Genomic DNA, 23399 nt, shown 5'->3' on the forward strand with positions numbered 1-23399 from the left:
ATGTGACTGAACTTCACAAGTTCACCAAGTCTCAGCTCAACAGAAGAGTTTAACAGCCTTTCTGATTTCTATGGTAAATTTAAGATAAACATTTATTTGTGATCTTTCAAAACCAACATTCTACTGCTGTACAAGAAAATGAAATAGCATGCTATCGTACTGTGCAACCTTTAAAAAACACACTGTTTTTATTTTGCTGTAATATGAATAAAGAAATTTTAACTTTCAACACTTCTAAATATTCTTTGGCACAGGACGCTTACAATTTTTTTAGTACAGTTTTCTGTAATGAACACTGTCATCTGCTATGGAGTGAAGCTTCACTGAAAAGAATTGTACACAAAAGCGATCTATCTCTGTAAAATGAGCCTAATACTTCCCTAATCAATGACGATACCCAGAAAGGAAAACTAGTTAACAGCCATTTCACTGCAGCCCATGTCATTTGCCTTATTACTGGGGGATGCATTCACAGAGATATTCAGCAATCTTCCTGGAGAAGAAAAAAATATCTTAGAGCTAAACTAAATTTCATTTCTATTCTGAGCTTCCATCCCCTGCCACAGCAGTCACTAGAGGTTTCAAAACTATCATTTGTGATCAGCTCAATGTGTGTGCTTATTGTAGAGTAGTCTGCCTTTAAATACTGCAGCTAAAATCAGTAACAGTACAGGCCCCATCTGGTCAATAATAATATTTGCATTCATGCATTATAAAATAGGGCTATTTGGAACATAAAATGATTAGATGATTTGAGAAGCAGTTTTCCTACTGAACCTTCATCCCCATTTAACATTATGTATCTGGTCAAGTATACTATGAACAAACCAAACCAACCAAAGCATCAAAAACCGGTCACCACTTGAGGCAAGACGCCAGATAAAACAAACTATCCCATTTATTTCAAATATCTTTTAGCTCATAACATAGCTAACAACACAAGTATGATGGTGCTTCCCTTGCACTGAGTATGACGGCACTTCCCTTCACTGATCAGGTTTCCAATATGCCCTGACGAGACTGGTGCTAAAAATAAAACCTAATTTCTATTTCTGTCCTTGCCCTGAGGTAATACTCATTAGGAACTGAACTGGCTCTGTCCCTAGCAAGGTTTAGGACTTTCATCTCATCCCTTTCAGGGTACCTCTGAACTGGTCAGACACTCTTCCACTCCTTTCCCATACCAAGCCAGAAAGAAAGCAGAACGCGCTGACTTTCACAGCAATCCTTCTGGTTCTTATGATTTAATGACTCACTATGAAAACAAACAAACAAAAAATCCCAGACTGAGTCTTTGAAACTAAGGTTAGGAGATCTCCTGAATATTAAGGGTTGTTATCTAAACATTATCTAAATCTAAACATTTTCAAAAAAGTTTAAAGCAGGTTATAAGAAGTTCATAAGCTATGCATAAAACAATAATGAAGTCTATCTTCCTTAACAGATATATCCCCTTTAAAGTGAACCGTGTCAAATTTGCAATACGCCATTTTTGTCTTGCTCCACTACAGCACTTACTGTTTGCCTAGCTGCTAGTAATCTTTTTCTGTAACACATTTCAGATCCTATTTCTTTTAATAATTTTTTTGCTCTTAGGAAAGCAGAATTTAGGATTCTAGTTTGAGATTTCTGTGCATTTTCTTTTATGCTGATTTCCACTCATTAACTAACACGGGTTAGACAAATGGATGCAAGATGATATGTTACTGACAAGTACTCTTTTTACACCATCAATCCTTGCTCAGAGGACCCAGAACAAGGACGCACCCTCACATAAACAGGTAGATAACACAAAGTTTTGGATGACGGACAGAATGACCCTCTATGCTATCCTCTTTTCCCTCTTTTTCTCTTTCTTCCTACATTTTCCCGGTAAACCTTAACTCCCATTTTGGGTTGCAGGGGCTGACAGGCTCCTTCTCCACAACGGAATGTGCGAGCCTCCCAGTAGGCACCTCCTGACTGACCAGCTGGAAGGCAGATGGTTCTCCTGTTTTGTCTGGTCACTCACCAGATGGGAAGCACGCAGACCTCCATAAAACAGCACGCGCCGTCTCTCAGCTTCAGCAGGCCAAAAGAGCTTCATGTTGCCTTATCCTTACTCTAGATTTTGTTTGCAGGCTTTCATTTTGTATTTATTCCCTAAATGTGTTACCTATTTTATTACATTAATGTGCTTTTCTCTCCCACAGAATTTGTCACGGTAGTATTTAAGTCCACTTCTGCAACTAATTCTCTAAAACAATCTGATTTCCTTCTCAGTGTTCAGGGCAGCTTAGGATGGTTTCTTCAATTCATCACAAATATAGATTCCACTGCAAAACTGCTCAACACAAGCATTTCTTTGCGGTGTATGAATTAGCAGGTCCACAAATAAGCATTTGAGACATTTTTCCAAAAATGTAAGTTATTACTTATCCTTAAACATCCATACTCAGATTATGAGCTGGTAACATCAAAAATCCCCCCACATAATTAACAAAACACTACTTATCTTTAATAAGGCAATCTACAAAGATACAGCAGAAGCAATCTCCAAGACACGGTACCATATTCATTCAGCCTAAGGCATGCTCAGAGAGGCACCAGTAAGGCTGCTAGTTAGAATAATTTGTGGGTTGATCTCTGTACGCTTTTCCCAAGGGGAAGAACACAAGCTAAGCCAAACTTGAAGGTAATAAGAGCACAGACCAAGGAATCAAAATTTGTCCTTAGAAGAAACAGCAGCCATCTCCAAAAACTTTCTATGGTCAGAGACACTATATTATTTTCCAAAAGCAGCATATCTTCAATGGAAGGAGTCATTCTCATTCCTGCTGTGTCTCTCGTTCTCTTATTTTAAACTTGCTCACACTGCTCTGCCTAGAGTTATGCTCCTCTCTACTCAGTGGTGAGACAACTGCCAGTACAGGGCTTAAGGAGGAAGACGAGGTGTCACCAGCTCTTGCAGAAGCCATCGAAAGGCTGGTAGGAAGCACTGCCTGTAGCGTGTGCACTGGAGGCTGTTAAGGAGTTAACAGTCTAAATCCACCCCCTTCTCTGAAAGAGACTAGGCTTCACAATTTGGGGTTCTTAGTAAGGTACGCTATTACTCACCACCTGAAAGACATGAAACTGAGCTGTGGCAGGCACTATTCTCAATTACTCACTGGCTTTCTGTTTCTTTCTGTTTCTCCTTTGCCACTCTGTTTTTCCCCCCACAGTTCTTCCTCACCTTTGTGAAGTCAAGTGAAAAAGCTCTGCATCTAGCATGATCCAGTTTTCTCCAGGCCTTTTTTTAGAAAGGACTCCTTCACCAGTCACTTTTGATATGATAATACGATTTGTACAAAAAGGCATTTCAAAGGGGACAATTCTCCAATTCATATATTCCCCACTCTCTGCAAGGTTTAATGCAACTCAGATTTCCCTGCTCTATCTGGCATTAGTTATTAATCTCTTTATTGCATTGTGCTTACAAAGCTTATCTGCACAATGACCTCTCTTTAGAATAAATGCTTCCTACATAAAGAGTACACAAGCCTTACAAGCCCATTTGTATTCCTTAGCAAATGGTCATGCATTGCTGTTGTTTCTTTGCTATCTAAAAGCACAGTGTTATAAGACACAGCTACAGGGAAGCCAGAGATTTGGAAAGGTTGGAATGCTCATTTTCTTTCTCAGTGAAAGAGCAAGTCACTAAGATATTTATACTCTATGTAAAATTCTCCATCAGCATACATTAAGGTTGCATTTTTGATCTAAAGAGAATATTTCTGCACAAAGTTTCTGTGGGTTGGCAACCACAAACTCTTCTTGCCAACTGCAAAACAAACAGAAATTGCTTTCATCCACCTTGGATGATTTCTTTTAAAGAAATATTAGACACTGACTTTAATGCTGATGCAATAAACTATGACTAAAAGTACCTTCTGAACCTCCATAATTGTAACAGAGATCAGTATTTACCTATTTCTGCATAGTGGAAACTCCAATATTTCCTAATACATTGGCCTAACGTGAAAACAATTTATGTGATAAATATACTCTTACATTACCTCAAGTGGATTCACAGTGAAACCTGAGAGTTATGCACCATAAGCTATACACTTACATATAGGTGTATACAGATTAAATACTCCAAACCTGACAGAATTAGACGCAGCTTTAACGGCTACACAGGGAACAAAAAAGGTAAAATGGTGAAGGGTTAAACACAGAGTAGAGGCTTATTTGTACCCTCTCTGCTGTACAGATCATTTTCTTTCACTGCTAATGCTTCCCAGTGCATCAGGCTTCTGGAGTAAATTTGGAAAAAATGTAACATATTTTGTGCCTCTTACTGGATCGGGTTAACTCATGTGAGAGCAGTCCCAGGTCTGACCTGCAGAGCAGTTTAGTTCCCACTGGTACTTCTAGCTCCAGTATCAGCAAAAGCTAAACAGGCACAAATCAGCCACCTCCACTTTAGTCCTCTAGCTATGGAGGGGGCCTTAAACTCGCTCCTGTCCACACACCTGCACCTTAAATTAACCCTGCTGCAAAAACTTCAAGACAAACTTCTAGTTCTCTCTTTCACATCTGTTTTCCCCACTGTATTATTTCTTTTATGTTGCACTATCTGTAACACTGGAAATCAGCTAGCTTCTCCTATCCCCGACTTCCCCCTTTCCCGAGCAGTCTGGTTCCTTTGCTTGTTCGAAGCATTTTCGTGTGAACGCTTTTGTCCTCTCGTTTGCAGGCTGGCTATTGTTTAGCACACCCAGGCCAAACAATGCCACCAGTAACACAGCCTAGCACTGCAAGTCACAACTGACTTGAGAGAAACCCTGTAGAAGCACAATTCTGAGCTGTTTTTAGATGGAAGGATAATAGTTCCTTTACATGATAGCAGTGAAAACTATTGCTTTTGCCTTTTACACTGGATGAATTTCTTATGGCAACTTCGGAACTAATCCCAACACTGTTTCTGCTTCTGAACAAGAGGGGCTACATTGGCATTACCTCCACGAGACCAGTCTCCAGGCTAACACAGCACTCAAATACAACTGTGCATCACTACAGTGCTAGAAGATGCTGGCAGGTTAACAGGGTGTTTTAATGTTGCAAAAGCACAGGCTAGAGCAGAACACAGTGGTACAAAATGTAAACGGAATTAAACTAAATTCTCTTAAAACTGAATGCTTAATCTAACAATTAAAAATGGAGGCATTTCTGATAAGAGGCATTCCCTAAAAATAATGCAAGACCCCAGGGAACTAATCAAGAACTGACCCCTGCCCAAAGAGCTTAAAGAATGGATAAGTGAGAAATGACAGATGGGTGAAAAAAACAAGTAGGATAAAAGGGCAGAAGAGGACAACAAAGAGTTAAGAGACTATGTTTTTGTTTAATAAACTGAAGGCTCAGTTCCTCTTCAGCTTATTCATTATCTAATGGCAGAGAAGTCTTCCGGAGAAATCTGAAAGTGAGGAAGGTAACACTTAACTGATTTGGTGTGGAGACTACCATCCAAGGCTTTGAACGTCCAAAACACAACTTACATATCATTGATCAACATTATGCCACAAACTTGTGTTTCTTTAAGAAATGATCTCGACAAAACTAAAGAGAAGATAAACTTTACATTTAACAGAACACATTTATTCATTTATGTTCTTTAAATATACTATAGATTCCTATTCTTGTAACCAATCTCTAACTTTGGAGAGGGATATTAACACTTAGAAGCTTTAAGACACTTGCCCAGAAAAGGTGGTTCAAAGGCCTGTACAGTATCTTTGCTGCCTCCCAAGGTTGAGGTCAGCATATTTAAACACCGGTAGGTGTCAATAAATTAAGAGTCAGTAAGTACTCAAAGAACAATATTTTAAAAGTTCCCTTTGAATTATGAAAACAGAAAACACGATGAGGAAGAGAGTTAGTTGCTCTGAACACTGCTAGTGGTAACTATTTTCTTCAAATGCAACTATAACTGTGGAATCCTTCACCTGGAAAGCAGAAGTTCAAAACTGACTGGAAAATGAAAATTATTTAGAAGAAAACAAATGCCAAGCAAGGAGACCAGCGTTCCTTAAAAAGCAAATGGTAATGTCCACTTCTCTACATTGTGAACAACACACATGTATACTGTGGATTACTGGGGCGTTATGCACGGCAGCTAATGGCTCTCTCTTTCAAATTAAAACACATCGAGCAACATTTGATTTTCTTCCATGAATCCCACACTCCTAACAAGTTAATCACTAACATCTAGAACAGTTCTCATTATTGGACAGGCATGTGCAAACATATCAAAAGCATATCATCAGTTAAGAACTACCTGGTTGTAAGCTGTATAATGAGAAGCTAAATGGTTCTAATTCATTTGTGGTCGACCAGGAATTTGAAGTCTCTGGTTTGTTTTCAAAACATCGCAAGTCATCTGATAAGTCATATTCAGATAAGTTATTTAAATTGCATGCTCAGAATTTTAATTGTCAGGGTATCCTTTCACAATATGACTGTAGGTATCTCTGATTAATGAAGCTTAATTAAAGATATAAGTATTCAGAGATACTTCTGCAATTATGACTATCTCAGAGTATTTCTGCCTCTCTCTCACACAGTATCCCAGTACATTTCTTCCACAATCTCTCATCACTTTTAAGAAGTGAGAATTAACAATAGTATCAGTACTTTTCAATAAGAACACAGATTGGCACGTTTTAAGAAAAGTGCACAAAGAAGAGGCAGTCCTTAATCGAAGTCACATTTTAAGGCTTTGTACAGTTAGGGATCGTACAAACCACGGTATCTCTGGGCTTTTGCCATTATACTAGCAATCTTTGCAAGACTTGTTTAATACTTTCATCTGAATTGAAGCATGAAATCCAAATGTATGTTTTGCAATTTTAACACATAAAGGAATATGTAGAGAATGCAACATTCTATATGAGAAGTTTCCAAAAATATGTTGCATGTGGTATTACTTGAGATTTTTTCTGTGCTTGACAGCAAGGAGGATATTTTTCTTGAATGCATTGGAGGAATTTGAAGAACTTAAAAGTTTTAAATTAGAATAGAACTTCTTTTTTATAAACCACTTACAACTGGAAGTAATCTTCAAAATGTTAAGCACCTAATATGTAGCATGCATCTTTGTGAATCAGTGTGAAATTATTTCTACTGTGTACTACTGTATTTCCACCAACAAGAAGAGAATGAAATTAAGACTAATAGTCATTACTACTACATTAAGTTCTCAGCCTTACCTGGGAACGTTTTCTCTCACCACTGGGGCCTACACAACATCCAGTTTCTGTAGAGTTTTATGCATTTATCACCTTGGCACTCTGTGAAGCAGTATTACTACTACTTCTTTGCAGGGAAAAAAGCTGAAGCACAGAGAGATCTTAAAGAACTTCTCCAAAGTTCTCGGGAGTCTGACAAAACAAGAAACTGAACCCAGATCTAGTGAATGACAGTAACACCCCAGCCACTAGGTCACTTTTGCTCCACAGACTGAAGCAGTGGGAGTCACTCGTGCAACCACCACCAAGTAAGGCAGAACAACTGAATACTGAAGATGTTTTTACTCTAGTGTCTCCATGCTACTAGGAACCTGGCAAAGGGATGGCTTCCTTGTCTTACAGCTTCCCAGACAAGTTTTGAAGCCCACCCCTGGTCACAATCACTCTGTAAAACCCAGAGGCTTTTCAGAATCCAAATTAAAAAGCAAATTCTTTCTTCCAGGAAGAAACTTGGATGCAGAAGTTAATTCATCAGTTGTTTAACAGTCAGGTGCTCCCGGATCCCAAGCGCATTTGCTACACACCACTCACCCTCCAGTTTACTGCTGTGCGACTTTGCCACCAAGCCCCTGCCAAGGAGTTCTCTAGTACTTCCATATTTTTTGCTATTAACTTGTGCTCTTAGGTCAGACTTTATTAGATAACTATTACCTAGAGACCACACAAATCAGCGTATGTTCCTGACTACTTGCTTGAGCAATGAAGTTTCCCTATTAGTTATTCAGCCTTCTTTTAGTGCTAATTCTGTACATACATGCTTGGTAAAGAAGTCACAGGAACTGTGTCCCAGGCAAGACAGACAAAGCCAGACAGTGTCACTTATACAGGGAGGAACAAGCAATTAGATTGACTGAAGCTGTTACTTTTAGTAGATAAGTTCCAACCAAACTGGGCCTTGCTATGGAAGTAATGGTAATCATGCTTGCAGCTAGATTTGCTGAAAAAGCCACAGGAAGGCAGCACTTTATTTTTGTTCCGTGTCCTGAGATTGCACAGATTGATTGCAAAGATTGTGTAGGTCTCAGAAAGGAAAAAACATATATACTGTTTTAATATTTTTTGAACAAACTTCCCAACAGTGATTCAACATATTGTGGAAAACCAAGCAACAGTGAAGCCAAGCTCTGGCAAAAGCAAACACATATCCACTATCACTGATACTTTGAAGGTCAAGACTTTAGTATTTTAGTGAAAATGAAGGTAAAACAGTAAAATAAAGGTAGATTACAACAGTTTAAACTATTTTTAAAATTCTGATTACCCATATCTCTCAGAAAAAAACCCTCACTAACTGGGTAAACCACAGGTAACTGATTATTCCCCTCTTCTCAAATCTTTACAAGCTCAGCAGCGTTTACAGTATTAAAATACTAGGGAAAATTCCTCTTTGTCTCTGAAGGATGACAACAGCACTCACGGAGCACAACAGTGGAATAAGAAACTGCCATTTATGCACTGCTCTTTCACAGTGTACAACCACACTTCACATCTAGTTTAAGTTTCCTGTTCGTGCATCACCAATAGAAGTGTTAACTAGATTCTAACTGCACAAGCTTTCTGCTTTTTGTTGCCTACCTAAAGCAAGTAAGATTGGACAAGCATGTAAGGACAGAAAATTAATGCAAAGGAATTGTAGAACTGACACTGCAGGCATGATTTGGCCTGCAAAATCTTAATTACAGTTGATACTCACAGAAAGAGAAACACCTTTTCCTTCCCTCAGTATTAGCCTGAATTGGCAAGAAAAAGATTTTCCTTAAACTTACCATATTGATATGGAAGTTAGTAACAACTGGCATTATGGGGTTCTACGTTTTCAAGGCCTAAAACAATTATCAAGCTCAACAAGCCGAAGACCAAACCAGTACCAAAAGGCTGCTAACAGCAAGTGGAAGCAGGGAGCAAGAATCCAGTAGTGTCTTGTATTAAGGACCTAGAAAAGGAACATGTATGTATCTCCAATCCTGACTAGCAGAAGGATCCAGGTTTTTTCAGCAAGACGCTGCCCATCTTTATTCATCACGCTTAAACGTGAGATTCCCAGCTAGAAGTTCATGGTCAAAGGACTGATGCTGCTTGTGGCACTATATTCTGCTTTTCATAGAGGTCTATGCTCCAGATTGACAAGGATGGTAAAGTACATAATCGCCCACAGACCAGCAGAAATGGGGGATAACTATTCTGGCTAGAAGAAATGTTACAAATTAGAAACTCGCTACTCAGTCAACAGAGCTTAGAAAGAGTTATGCCCTTCTGCCCACACCTCCAAACCTGCCAAAAAGCAGCAGCGTGGGACAGAACGAGGTTCCTCATGGTCTTTTTTACAGATCTTCTCCAAACAGCTGCAGTATCAGACTTGGTTGCTGTTCACAACTTTGCCAAGCAGCAGCAAATACAGTGGCAATTATCTTGCAAATTCCACTGTTAACCACTGTATTGTGAGGATGATTTCTAAACATTGCTTGCTTTCTCCAGATAGGGAGGGAATGCTGCTGACAAGAAGGCAGGAGCAGAAGCGCAGTGGCCTGTACACTCACAGACACTATTGCTTCAATTCACATCAGCAATGAGTTCATCTTCTAACATGTAGCTGCTAGAAACACGTTCCACATAAACTGAAGTTTATGTCACTGGTTCAGTGACTTCTACCCCCTCAGGGGAAAAAAAATTCAAGGTCTATCCTTTCTAGGATCTAGTTAGGGTATTTGTTGTTGTTAAGATGATGTGCATATTGGAACATGTGCGTATCTAAAGGGAGATGGAGCTGCCTGGTTCAAGGAACCTTTCACCTCTGGTTCTTGGCCTAAATGCTGATGGCTGTCAGCAAGTGGGGGTACCCTCTGCATGAGGCCTTTAGAAACATTTAGGGCTCCCAGTTTAAGAGCATCCAATACACAAAATTCAGCAGTTCTTGCAGCAAGGACAGTGATCAAATAGACATGATCTGTACAGGTGAGAAGTACCTTCTGGCAGATCATTAGCTTTCCCAAGCACTTAAGATTGTCTTAATTCTGAAAGGGGAAAAAAAGAAATAATTAAAGAATACTCCTGACACAGTACACTGAGGAAGAAAACCTGCCAGATACGAGCTGATGATTCAGGACCTTTTGCCAGCACTCTTCTTTAAGTAATTACACAGACACATTGAAAAAAGTCAAATGAGAGGTTGCCAGAGTAGTTTTTGTACATCATCCAGGTTAGTTAGTTTAGATCAAACTAACAAATCAAAAATTATGATGCTCCTTCCTTATTTTTCCAAGCCGGAGATAAGAAAATGTTTATCTTTTATAATGGCTCACCCACAAAGCTAATGTGTGCAGCTGTGCCACGAAATCACCTCGGAGCATGCTTTGTACCTGCACAACACTCATTTCACAGAGTGCGATATTATTAAGCATCTTGAGTATAAACAGATACATAAACACACTCGAGGACAAGACCAAAGCAGTGCAGAGCTATATTTAAGTTTCTTTAACCCTCTGACGATACTGATTCAAAAAGGGGGAAAAAATGAAAGGGAAAAAAAAAGGTTTTGATTAGGAAACAGTGATGCGGACTGTCCCGTGCTGTGCTTAGGTGCTGGGGGACGTAACACCTGGACAAAACATCTGCAGCAGCGGCGAGCCGGCGTGCAGGAGCCACCGCGGAGCGAAGCCCGGATCTCGAAGGGGGCAGGAAACATGGGCGATTCCCTCGGCGAAGCAGCCCCGCGGCCGCCTCTGCCCCTGCCCCTGCCCGCGACCCGCCGGAGGTCGCCGGGCGGGGGCCGGGGGCTCGGGCAGCGCCGCGAGGAAGGCGGGCGGCGCTCCTCTTCCTCGCCCCGGCCTCCCTCCCTGCTCCCGCTTGCCCCGCCAAGCCGGGCCGGCGGGAAAGGGCCGCGGCGGCGGAGGGGGAAGGAGACCGAGGGCAGCGCCGGGGGGCCGGGCCGGGCCGGGCCAAGCCGGGCGGCCGCGCCGCGCCGCGGGGGTCCCCGAGGCCGCCGCCCCCCCGCCCCTCTCCTCCCTCCCCCCCGGGGCCGCGCTGCCGGCTCTCACCCATCTGCTCCCGCAGCCCCTTCAAGGAGGAGGAGGAAGAGGAGGAGGAGGGGGGGGCCGCGCCGCCGCCGCCCTCCGCCATCTTCAGCGCCGGGCCGCGCGACGACTGGCGGCCGGGCGGCAGGGGGACGCGGGAGGCGCAGTGCGCAGGCTCCGCAGTGCGCAGGCTCCGCGCCGCCCGCCAGCGCCGCCCGCCAGCGCCGCCGCGGGGGAGGGCAGCGCCGCGCCGCGCCGCGCCGCGCCACAGCAGAGCGCAGCAGAGCAGAGCAGAGCAGAGCAGGCCGCGCCGCCCGGCGCCCGCCCCGCGCAGTGCCGCCGCGGGCGGCCGTTGGGAGGGGAGGGGCGGTCGCGCGCCCCGGGGCGGCCCCAGCCCTGAGGGGGCCTCGGCGGCAGCGCCCGGGGCCGTTGGGGGGTGGGGGGGTCGGGGTCAGGGTTAAGTGATAGCTGGGTAGTTAAATGGAGTTACCTTGCCTGAAGCTGCGAAAAGCTCCCTCAGCGGGGCAGGGTGCGCTGCTGCCCGCCGGCTAGGCCCGCTTGCCCTGCGGTCCGCAGGCGGCACGCGTCTTGGGTTTTACCAGTCCTGCAAAAATTTAGATTTGCTGAGCTGACAAGAAATCAGCAGCCGCAAATGTGCGATGTGGGTTACAGCCGCTGGGTAAGCAAGTGCTCGCTGGCTGGAGGCGACGCTGGGATGCAAGGCCTGCTTCGAGCACCCCTGGCCACTTCTGCACGCTGTCAGGGCTTGGAAATGGCTGTTTCTGCACAAAACCGCTGTTCGTACGTGTTCCCGAAAGCGTAACAGGGTATGGGCGAGGTGAGCGAGCCATCCTGGGAAAAAAGATTACTCAAAAAGCGTTGAATGAATTCCCACGTATCATGTTCTGTGACACTTTGGATTTGCCACTTGTTCGTTATTTTGCTGGTTTGCTTATCAGTGACTTCTGGAATAGTCTGTTCTCATCTCGCCTCTAGGCTTACACTCTGGGAAGAGTGAGGATAAAACGGTGTCAGTGGCCTTATTAAAGGATAGGTGCTTTGGGCCTTGGGCGGAAAACTCCCTTCGAAATCACGAAGGGGCCTTTACCTGTCTGAGAGCCACAGAATTGTCCCGTAAGTGGGAAGAATGTGGAAAAAGTAGCAATTAGCTCACGCAGCATCTCACAAAAGTGTAAAGGAACCCTGGGAAATTTTGGAGCAAGGCTCCATTTTAGCTTGAAAATTGTGACCACGGACTTGCCCTGTTCTTTGTTTCTTGTTTGTTGTATTGGCTTTCCCCACTTTAGCATGTGTGTTCAGGGAGTCCTTCGTCTCTCGTTTCCTCTTGGTGTTACAGAATGCCACTTATTGTTGTTATTTAAAACAAAGGGGCAGCTAAAGGGAAAAAAAGAACAAAACAATCCGTGCCAAATTTCCCAAGTCTGCGCTAATAATGTGTAGTAATAATATCTCGCATTTACACAGCGCTTCCACTTGGCAATCTCAATGTGCTTTACACACATGCTGAAATTAAACTTCACCTTTCCGCGGAGGGATAATTAGGTGCATTACCTTCATTGTACAGGTGAGAAAACTGAGTCACTGAAATCAAAGGCTGTGGTTACCAGTCATTAACAAAGCAGCAGAGCAAAAAAACCAACCCAGATTTCTTGACTCCTAATTCTGTATCATTGTATTTTTTTTCCACTGCCTTTCAGCAACAGCTATTTTGAAATGTATCCGAAACATTTTCTGTTGGTGCTGTACCACATAAATTACTATAGATATGGTCAGATTACATGACAAAAATGGTCAGACTACGTGATAGAATATAATTTTTATGTTTTTGCAAGATCCATAGGTAATGTGCTGTTATGAGACTATACTTTCCATAATGTCTATAAATAGAGTACTTGTGAAGGTTTGGGTGCCTTCGAATGTGATTAGGTTACATATATGTCCCCTTCAGTTAAGGAATTTCTTTAACGCACGGGGCAATAAAAGGGGAGCAACGTCCATTTATCCTTTTTTTTCCTCTGAGAAAATGAGAAAATTAGCCTGGGAGGAATCGCTCTGCTGAAAGGAATGCTTGCAAATGGCATGGTCAGCCAAAATGAATTTTCAAATGAGATGGTATTTTACGTTCTTTCCATTTCGATAGACGTATATACAAGGGGCCTCAGTGCTTCCAGTTTAGCATGTCTGGTTTCCTGCATATGCGAAGCTTCAGAGTAGAAGATACAAATTGCAAGGAGGGAAATAAACGGAGTGTTCCACATGTTTGACTTTATATGGAGGCTGCATACTTAAAGCAGAAAGGCCAAGCACACTGAAATCCGGGAGAGAGAAAAGGACTCCTGAGGTAGAAGTGGGACGTTGTCCCCCCGTGCTCTCCATATGTATACATGCTGCTTGAGGTACATAACTTTCATCTCTAGGCACACAGGAATTTAGCTAAGAAAATCTGCCCTAAGGTGAAAAACATCTTTTTTTCTAATGAGCAGTTTAAGAATGTTTGAGCTAATATTTCAGCAATCATACTGTAGCTTCCATCTTATTTCTGATATAACCTTGTTTCTCAGATTTTCAGTTCAATCATTTTTAGTAGAACTTCATTAAAATTTTGACCTTGCATGGCTTCAGTAGCACTGGCAATCATCTTTCAATTTTGCTGCATTTGCAGATTTGATTGCAATAGCTGATTTAATCTAATCCTTTAAAGACTGTCCTTTTTTGCATTGTCCCTGGAGAAAAATGAGTAATTTAATTTTGCAGTCACTCTTTCTGTCCTTCTAGTTTTCATGTGGTATTTTCTGACAAATCTTTCAGAAATGTTTTGGGCCAAATCATTAACTGGTGCATATTGTCATTATGAGATGAAAGTCAATAGAGCCATGCCACTTGATGTAATTTGAGATTCTAGGGGTTTTATACTATGCATTTTGGTCTAAGAAATATCAAAATGTTCCAATGATTCAGCCAAAATTAGTCAACTAGAAGCACGTTAAGGGTGATCCAGGTGCAGAAAATGCCAGCTCAGAAAATACGTAAGCCACTGGTATATCTGAGGAGGACATGCTATAGGAAGAAACACCTACCCATGGTCTTTTTCTTACCCCTTTTCCCAAAGTATCTAATGTTACATGCTGTTAGATATTATGCTGACTGGACCTCAATTTGTGATCTGGTATAGCGGTTTTTATGTTCTAGTTAAAAAAAAAAACCCAATCCCTAAATTTTCTGTGAAGCTGTAGACCTTAACTGCTTTGATCTCTGAAGTACCTAACAATAAAATGTTCATGTGTATTCAACTTCATTTGTGTAGGAATCTTAATGCGTTAGGGCTAAAATAAGAAACCAGGGAAATTAGATGCATCTATATATTTATATCTGTACAGAGGATTTTGAAAAAATAAAAAAGAATATTTCAAAATGGTCTAAATCCAAAAGCGCAAAACGTATATTGTGACAGATTACAGTGGGTTTCCTGTGGTGAATGTAACTGCCATGGCCGACGGCAAGAAAATTGGTAGCATGAAAATTGCTGTAGCCATCCAACCTTCTTTCCAAATGGGCTTTAACTGCACATTCTTGTTTATTACTCTCCTGCTGGGACAAGTACCAGGAACAGTCTGTGTTACTAATACATCTACACTCTAAGGGCCTCATTTTTCAGTCTTGGCTCAAACTGGCTTGTATTTATCTGGGTGAATAATTCCTTAGATGTAAAGTTATCAAACAATATTGCTTAATGCAAGAGATGCAGAATCAAGCCCTTAGTTTGTCCTTGGTCTAGTATTTTTATTAATTATACATATAATGGGGGAATGGAAAAGCATCCCTATTCCATTTGTAAGCACTGCTGATATGTTAGAGGACAAGCATAGAATTCGAAATGGTCTTGACAAACTAGAGTTATAATCCTGAAAAAAATCTAAATGAAGAGAAATAGGGACCAGTGCAAGATAAAACATCTAGATTGGGTAATTAGCTGCAGAACTGCAGGGCAGAGAACAGCTTGCTGTGTAGCAGGTACAGCAGAAAAATAATCTGGGATGTTACCAGCTGAGCATGAGTCAACAGTGTCATGGTATGGTGAAAGGGAAGCACCCTTCCTGAAAGCATGAGCAGAAGGGGAGCCTGTGAGCCGTAGAGCAATCCTTCCACTCAGCTCTGCAGGGATAAGGCACGAGCGGGACCACTGTTAAGGCACTGCACTTGAAGATATCACCCAACTGGAGAGGGTCCAAAGGAAAGCAACAAGAATAATGAGAAGATTAATGAGGAATGGTTGAAGAACTGGGATTTTTTTAGCTTAAAGAAGAGACAATTTAAGGGTGATAATCTGCTTGCTCTGACTTAAGTGGACACCTAAGACTTCTGGAGCACTGGAGATGTGTGGCTGATCCGAGTGTCTGATCACAGGGCAGGGGAAGCGAGTGCCTGACCCCTTGAAGTCTCTTCCAGCTCTGTGTTTATGTGATTCGACGATTCTTGCTGGTGATTTTTGGGACTGTTGGCCAAAACATATTATTCAGTGCAAGGATTGCAAAATTGCCTTCTAAATTTAGATAGAGCATACTAAGTGGTGTCAAAAGATAAATGAGTTTGAGGGAAGGCAACACGTGACCTTGGGTAGCTGGCAGGAAAGGTTTGCTGCTTCAGTGCATGACACCAGTGCGTATCTTAGTTCCTCCTTTGCTGTATAATAGTTTTTATAAGGACAGAAGTCCAATATGTATGAAAGGAGAAAAGTCAGAAAGAACAAGCAATTGCAAACGCTGGATGTGTGATACGTGTGTCGTAATGTAATCCATGTGGAAAAAGCTCAACTTCTTTCCTGTCTGCAATCCGATGCATGGAATGTCCCACCTGTTCTCATTTAATAGAATAACGCCTATATTTTACCTTAGCCTACATATTCTCCATAACATCCAAATTTTAGTTAATCCTGGGAGCAAAATAAGGGAAATAAAAGTCTGTTCTCGCCATATGTCGTCTTTTCAGTGTTTATGTATCTACTTACTTGTTCTACAGCTTTCCTTCATATAAGCAGAAGCTCTTTGAGGTTGAAACAATGACAGTATTTGTGTGTGTGTGGTACATTGAGCACATTGAAGATGGTAAACAAGTAATGGTAAATAATAAAAATTAAGCTCTTTGGCCAGATTTGCAAAAGTGACTGCCTGAACAGCCTGTGTAAAAGCTGCATCTGTGTATCTAGACTGAGGTGCTTTGTATTTAAGCGCTCACTGCATGTGTAAATGTCTAATGTTGTCATCACTAGTTATTTGTATTTCCACAGTGCCCAGTGGCTAAACAGAGGCAACAGTAAGTTATTCCCAGCCCCAAAGAGCCTAAATCAAAGCCAAAATTTGTTGTGAGATTTGTAGAGTAGCTGGCTAGTTTTGAAAGTAGCTTTCTAGTATTTGCTTCTGCCTGGTCCTGCTCTGATTTGATGTGGTGCATCTCTCCCCTTCCCTCCCCCCCCAAAAAAAAAAAAAAAAGATTAAGGTGAATCAGCTTAATCAATTTTCTGAAGGTACAAATCCCATCACACTGACTCATTGTACAAATGCTGCATTGGCTGCTTGGATTCCAGCATTTCCCTTTGCCGTACAGCACAATCTGGTAATTATTATTGAATCATTGCTAAATTATCCAGAATTTTGATGTGATTACTGTCAATGGCACTAAGTAATACAAGTCCAACAAACTAAACACTGATACAGTAATCCTTATCACTCCTAATACCAAACAATTTAATCTTATCATTGTGTGCTGATGAGATAATATATTCCAGCAGTGGCTTTTTATGAATATTGTATTGTTCCAAGTGGTGCTGAGATAAAACACCTTTGTGAAGAGATATAGTATTATGCTAACAGTGCTGCACACCTGACTGAGAGGACATTTTCTGAAGACTCTTTTCTGATTAGCATATAACTTTACTCAAGTCTATGTAATGATCTGAAAATCCTTCTGATTGTTCCCTGCCTAAACTGAGCATGGGAAATTTGAGAATGCAGAATAATTTTTCAGTTATCTGAGCATGAAAATACTATTTCTCAGGAACTTGATGCTGCTCAGACATTTTTCCCTCAAAGAGCTCAAAGGTGACTTCTTTTGAAAGATCGGTTTTCAAATAAGTCTCCTTGGAGGAAAAAGGAGAACAGACAGTCATGCCATTTTGCATTATGTGCGAAGCTTCTTGGCAAAGCAGAGGAGAGTCCCTAATAACAGCCTCACTGCTTTTGGAAAAGCAGCAAAAATAAAGAGCACATTGTAGCGAGGATGAGGAAGGTTCTTAGTGCAGGAATGGAAGTTGTAACTGAAATCTTTGCTTTCCTAAGTTGGTTTAAGATGGTTGCTTGGAGGTCAGATAGTCTCCATCTACTCTAAGAAGAAGATCTGTTAGGAACAACTCCTGTTTTCCGAGCTCCATGTAGGCCTTTTGCTTCATATTGCCACCTTCTCCTCCAAGATTTCTTGGCACACTTACACTTAATAACCTTGCTGCATTGTCTTTATACCCTGTGCGGCTTCAGTGCATACAATGTGCAGCCTTTTGCCTGGCCGTTCCCATGCCAAAGGAAAGTGAACTCCGGCCAGAGAGAACACTGCTAATGGCTGTTAAACTACCCCACTGACAAAGGCGAAAAGCAGGAAATAACCAGTTTTTCAGCAGCAACAGCAGCAATCTGCCAGACCTTAAAAGTGCAATAATGATTTTATTAATGCAGTTAACAGCTGGAATTACTTTAATCCAAATTTTGACTTCCTGCAGCTTGTAAGGAGACCCTTCCACTATGCATGGGAGTGGGCACTAGCCAGGTGTTTTTAGGATGACTGCATAAGTATCCAATTTCCTTTACTTTCTGCAGAGGCCAGAGATGCTCCTGGTATGATATAGATGCTGCTAGGTCTACACAGTAAAAGACCATGTGTGTGTCTGGCACAGATAGGCACTGGCTGCAGTCGTAGTGTCAAGAAGCTGTGGTTCTCTTCCTTGTATGGGAGCTACAATCTGTTTATTCTGTTGCTGAACCTGCCTCTTCCCATTCAATTAATCCAACCTAATCTAGTTCAATATGAGGATAAAAGCTATGGGTCCTATTTCGCTGTATCAAGAAAGAATTTAGCTCATAGGTCCCTTTAGTGAGTTTTTAAAGAGCAATTTCATGCTGAAACACTTAGGCGAACATAGAGGAGTTCCTCTTTGTAAGAAAAACATTTAGAGAAGCTTAAGTGGTATAGCTGTTACTGAAATCTACAGTGTTCCTTCCTGTTTTGGCTTGGAGTTTGCTGCTTTGGCAATTCCCAATAGCTTCTTACATGGTTTGGAAAGACCCAGGTCTCATGGGCTGCTTTTCCATAGACCCTACCTTGTCCTCACATGAAATGGGCCCTCTACTCCCAACCAGCTGAGCAGGCTGAAGCAGGATCCTGCAGATGAACTCAGCAAGGACAGAGGGAAGCCTCTTCCACAGTTTTAGGCTGTAACACTGTGAAGCTCCTGTATTGCAGCCTAAAAAGAGGGCAAGGAGATAAATGACTCTAGTGTTTGTTTGTTTTGCCTAAAGAAGCTTCTTTGTGAGCGTATTCCACACAAGTGTCTTTCTCTCTATGTAAAATAGATCCCTTGTGTTAGAATTTAAGTCTGTCTGTATTGTTACTTGTGCAATAGCTTAAAAATACTTTAGGGGCATCTAGGAGCTTTTATAACTTCTATCACATATTTCCTCTGGCTCCCTGCACCCACACATCCATGCACACAAAGTGAGAGATGAAGGATCAGATTTTGGTGAGACCCATGCTCATTTTACACAAACAAAACTCCCTTTTTACACAATTTTTCCCCCCAAATTTAATTCAAAAGTCAGATTTGGACTCATCAGACAGCAGTTAGTAAACACTGTAGCCCAGCAAAAGCTGTGCTACTGAGGACATCAGGACCTCAGATTCTAGAAGGAGTGGTAAGCAGCTAGGTTTGGAGCCAAGAGAGCTTTAAAACACAAGCGTCAGCCCATCTGTGGCTGATTTCCCTGCCTGGTAGGATTGTTTTGAGAATTCATTCCTACAGAATTGCCATTTACTCTTGAAACTGTGGACTGCATTGCAGGGGCAGCCATAACGAATCATTAGTATCCGTCATAAGCAGGTTTCATGCTTTCCCGTTTGGATTACTCTTCACTTAAGGATCTGAATGGTGGTATGGAGCTGGAAGAGAAAGGCCAGATGTTTCTCCTTGAGCATTTTCTAATTGTCTCTCTCCCAAAAGTTAGCCATCCCATGATTCCTTTGGCTTCACATCTGGTTTTAACTTCAGTTTTGGTAAGTCTTCAAGATTAAAATGTAAAGAAAGCATTTCGGCTTCGAAGCAATAATAGCAGGGAGTGCTTTGCCGTTTTTTCTGAGGAATCACTGTGCTCTGGGGAATGTGAATGCAGAGTTTTCCCAGCAGAACACATTTTCAAAATACTGCTGTGAGCTGCTACAGAATTGTGAATCTTGAAGTAGGCTTTCCACCACAGAGAGGACACATGGTCCATTCACAAAAAAGGAAGTTCATTAATCAAAATTAATATTATAAAATGACCAGCTCTTAACAGGCAGGCAACAAGATGTCCCTGAATGGACCGTGTGAGGGTAACATCTGTGAAGCTTTCTACTGTAACTAGGGTTTGCTAGGTGAGCGATCCAAACCATGCAAATGCTGAAAATATCCCAGTTACGTTTTGCATGCACAAGCAATCAGTTGTCACACCCTCCTCTAATATAACCAGTGGCATACTCTGCAATCAGGCCTCTAGGGTAGCTGTCTGTAATGAGCACTGGCTGACTTCTTCATGGCACGTGAATGTAAAATATCAGGTAAGGGCATCATGATGAGTAAACCAGTGCTGTAGGCAATGGTTTCAGCACCATGCAGGATTGGAGCCCCCCAGGTAATCCACTCTGTCCAGTCTGTTACTTTCTAGCTTTGCATTTATTTACATTTTGCCAAGGACAGCCAGATTGATTTCTTCTGGAAATTTAAGTGCCAAACCAGCAAGGCATTTAAATCTTTCTGAAATAAATGAGACATAGGAACAGCGTGCGGAAATTCTTTAGAAACATGAAATGGCACAGGGGACCATGTAAATGACATTAACTCCAGAAGAACCCTTCAGAGTATCCACCGTTGTTCTCTCCCATATGCTCACTGTCATGGGCGGCATCAGCCGCCAACCATCCATCCGAACACTCAGCAGCCGATGAAACGAGCTCAGTAAAGCAGATGAGCACGTGCTCTAGTGAGCTTTCAGAGCAAACTCTTCAATTCTGGTATTCTCCAACCCTTGTACACTGCCAATGGAAACCTTTAGGGCTCTTGTCTTCTGGGTGGTAAGAGCTTTCGGTATGACTGCTACTAGCACAGGTCATGGAGTTGCTAATACAGTTTCTGCTAGTTTATTTGCCAAGACTTCTGCTTTCATGTGTGAAAATTTCTGGCTCAAGTCAACAGTGGTGAGCCCTAAGTGGTTTGAAATCCTTCTGCGGTAAGTGGCCTTGTATAAATTACTGTGAATGCCGTGCGATAATACCCATATGCATATAAACTCTGCTGCAAGTGTGTTGTTGAGGTTGCATGGTTTACCCAGTGAAGAAGGAAAATGGAGAGAAATTTGAAAATGTCTGAGGATTCTCCTTTACCCTACTGTGGTGAGGCAGGGCCTGCTTTGGTCTGCGAGATTCCCTGCTTCAAGGCCTTTTAGCACTGGATCAAAGCAGGCAGCTCACAGAGAGGCCCTTTGAAGCTTGCTCCGCTGCAGGAAATGAAAAAGAAAGAAGTGCCTAGTGCTCCGGCAGATCTGAGTGTGCAGCGCTTTCACTCCGCCAGACCTACTGGTTATTCTTCTTAGCACGCGAGCAACCCGTGCAGCCTACCGGGCTTGCAGCGCTGCCTGTTTGCAGGGGATTCCCGGGGGCATGATTTTCAGGCAGCCCGCGCCTCGCTGACTCAAGCCAGTATCAGGGCTGCTCAACTCCCGTGGAAAGAAGTTGTGACATACCTTGCAATAGCAGCGCTTCGGCTGTGCAACTTTTGCTGGCGAGTGGGTGGAACAATGTACGAGGGTGGGGGGTTTCCATTTAAAATTTCCATTTAAATACTGTCATTTAGCAGTTTTACTGCACAGTGACATCTGAGCAAACTCAATTATTTTGCTAGCCCACACCTGGAAAAATAGATACTGTAGTTCAGACCTCAGGGTAATAAGTGTTGGCTGCTATTTACTTTTTAGTGGCAATTCCTTATCTACTTAAAAGCAATGCTATGAACCTCAATTAGTTAGCGGTTATACAGTGCTTTGAACTTATAAAACCCTATCTACCTTCTAAGTATTATAATCTTTCTACTACATATTGTAATGAGTGTATGCTTCAATATACACCAGAACACTCAGCTGTAGACCAAAAATGCTACATAAGTGAAATAATCCAGGACTTTATGTTCCAAACACACAGACCCTTTCCACGAATTCAAGGAAAATCTTCATTTATTCTAAACTTATTGTGAAAACCCCAGGTGTTTTGTGTACTCTGAATACCTGTATAGCTCAGCTAAGAAAGTCAAGCCTAGCACAAGTAGCTTTCAGATATTACAGTGATGAGTGTAGTACAGGAACCTATATACAATCCAGTCAAACAGCACAGTGCTCTGCTGGAGTGGGACCAGGAGGAAGACAGGACAGATATAGTATAATCTATTTCCATTTATTTCCATCAATGTCCAGCCCTGGGGTCTATGGTTGCTCTTAGCATGACTGTGCACGACTACTATTGATGGGTTTGTTTCCTTTATTTTGAAACAGAGTCAGGATTGAATCTTGCTTCCTTATTTTGCTCTTCAGCCAATGCTGCCAGCAGTGAATAAAATGTGTTGCTAAATTAATAAGTCATAACATTTTTGGGCCCAGGCCACTAGGCTGTCTCTCTCTCCTTTGCACGCGAGCATGGGAGATATGTTAGCCTGGGGATAGAGTAACAGCTCAAAAAGGCTGCAATGAAATGTAATCCTGGCTCTGACACAATGCAGTGAGTCAGGCCATCTGTGTGAAGGAGCACCCAAAAAGGTAACTAACTGGCAAAGACTGATAATCCCCGATTGAGCCTTGAAAACTTAAAGCCCCAGAGTTAACTGTGGGAGAGTTTACAACTGGGAAATTTGAGAGTTGTGACTGTGGCACTGAACTGTTACGGCGACTGCAAGTGGTTAGGAACGCAGATATTTAGTTTATAGTTCTTGACCAGGATCCGCTTCAGTCCTGGGTCTCACGGGTTCACCAAATCACTGTGGGCATGTAGGTTGGCTTAGGGCTGTGATGGAGCAGGACAGCCGCATCCGGCTCAGACCTCCGCTCGGAAAGGAAGGACTGGCCTGGCTATCTACTCCCGCTGCATCTCCTCTGCCAGTACTAGTGCTTCGCTGTCCTCCTGGCGAGCCGGACTAAATTCGCAGAAGACGTGCCCTGCAAAAGGGACGGCTTCTGAGGGTACGGCTTCCTGCAGCAGCCCCGGGCAAGGCCGGCGAGCGGTGCGAGGCACGGGTACGACTGCAGAGCCGGGGCAGGGGACTGGTTAGCGACACCCCTCCCCACGCGCAGCAAGCCGTGTGCTTGGCTCAGCCGTAACCCCATACTCGCTCCCATCGCTGGCTTCTGCCCAGCCTTCCCCCTCCGGGGGCTATCGATGCCTCACACCTCCGCAGGGCGGCACCTTGGCTCCCACCACGACTCCGGTGACAGCAAGGGTTGGTGGGGGAAGTGCTGACCAGTTGGGACTGGTGCTTGGGTCCTGGAGCTGGAGAGAGGCCACATGCTGCCCAGACACTGAGGGTACAGCTGAGCAGGGTATTTAGCTGTGAGAGGCTCTGGGCAGCCCAGCACCAGTGTCTTGCCACTAAATGTCCCTGTAACGTGGTTTCCCTGGCTCTGTTTGTGTGCCTTATGCTCCCTAGGTAGCTATCCAAGGGGGAAGGCCATACAGTTTCATCGTTCCTTCCCTTATGTCCTTAGTTCCTCTCCTTGGTTAGTGTCAGTGTGAAGTTTTGATCCCCCCCACTCTGGATGGAAAA

The 23399-nt window shown here is 42.8% G+C and overlaps 1 protein-coding gene across 7 annotated transcripts in view; it reads right to left on the minus strand.

Annotated features, from left to right (window-relative positions):
* MAP7D3 (MAP7 domain containing 3) overlaps window positions 1-11432 on the minus strand; it is a 48072-nt gene extending 36640 nt beyond the window's left edge. For all 7 annotated transcript variants that reach the window (XM_067304063.1, XM_067304061.1, XM_067304064.1 and 4 more), the window contains exon 1: window positions 11306-11432. In XM_067304063.1, the coding sequence (XP_067160164.1) occupies window positions 11306-11387 (82 nt within the window). In that variant the 5' untranslated portion in view covers window positions 11388-11432. The remainder of the gene's footprint in view (window positions 1-11305) is intronic.
* Window positions 11433-23399: the final 11967 nt, after the last annotated feature.

This window comes from Apteryx mantelli, chromosome 13 (assembly GCF_036417845.1).
Source record: "Apteryx mantelli isolate bAptMan1 chromosome 13, bAptMan1.hap1, whole genome shotgun sequence".
NCBI classification, from domain to species: Eukaryota; Metazoa; Chordata; class Aves; order Apterygiformes; family Apterygidae; genus Apteryx; species Apteryx mantelli.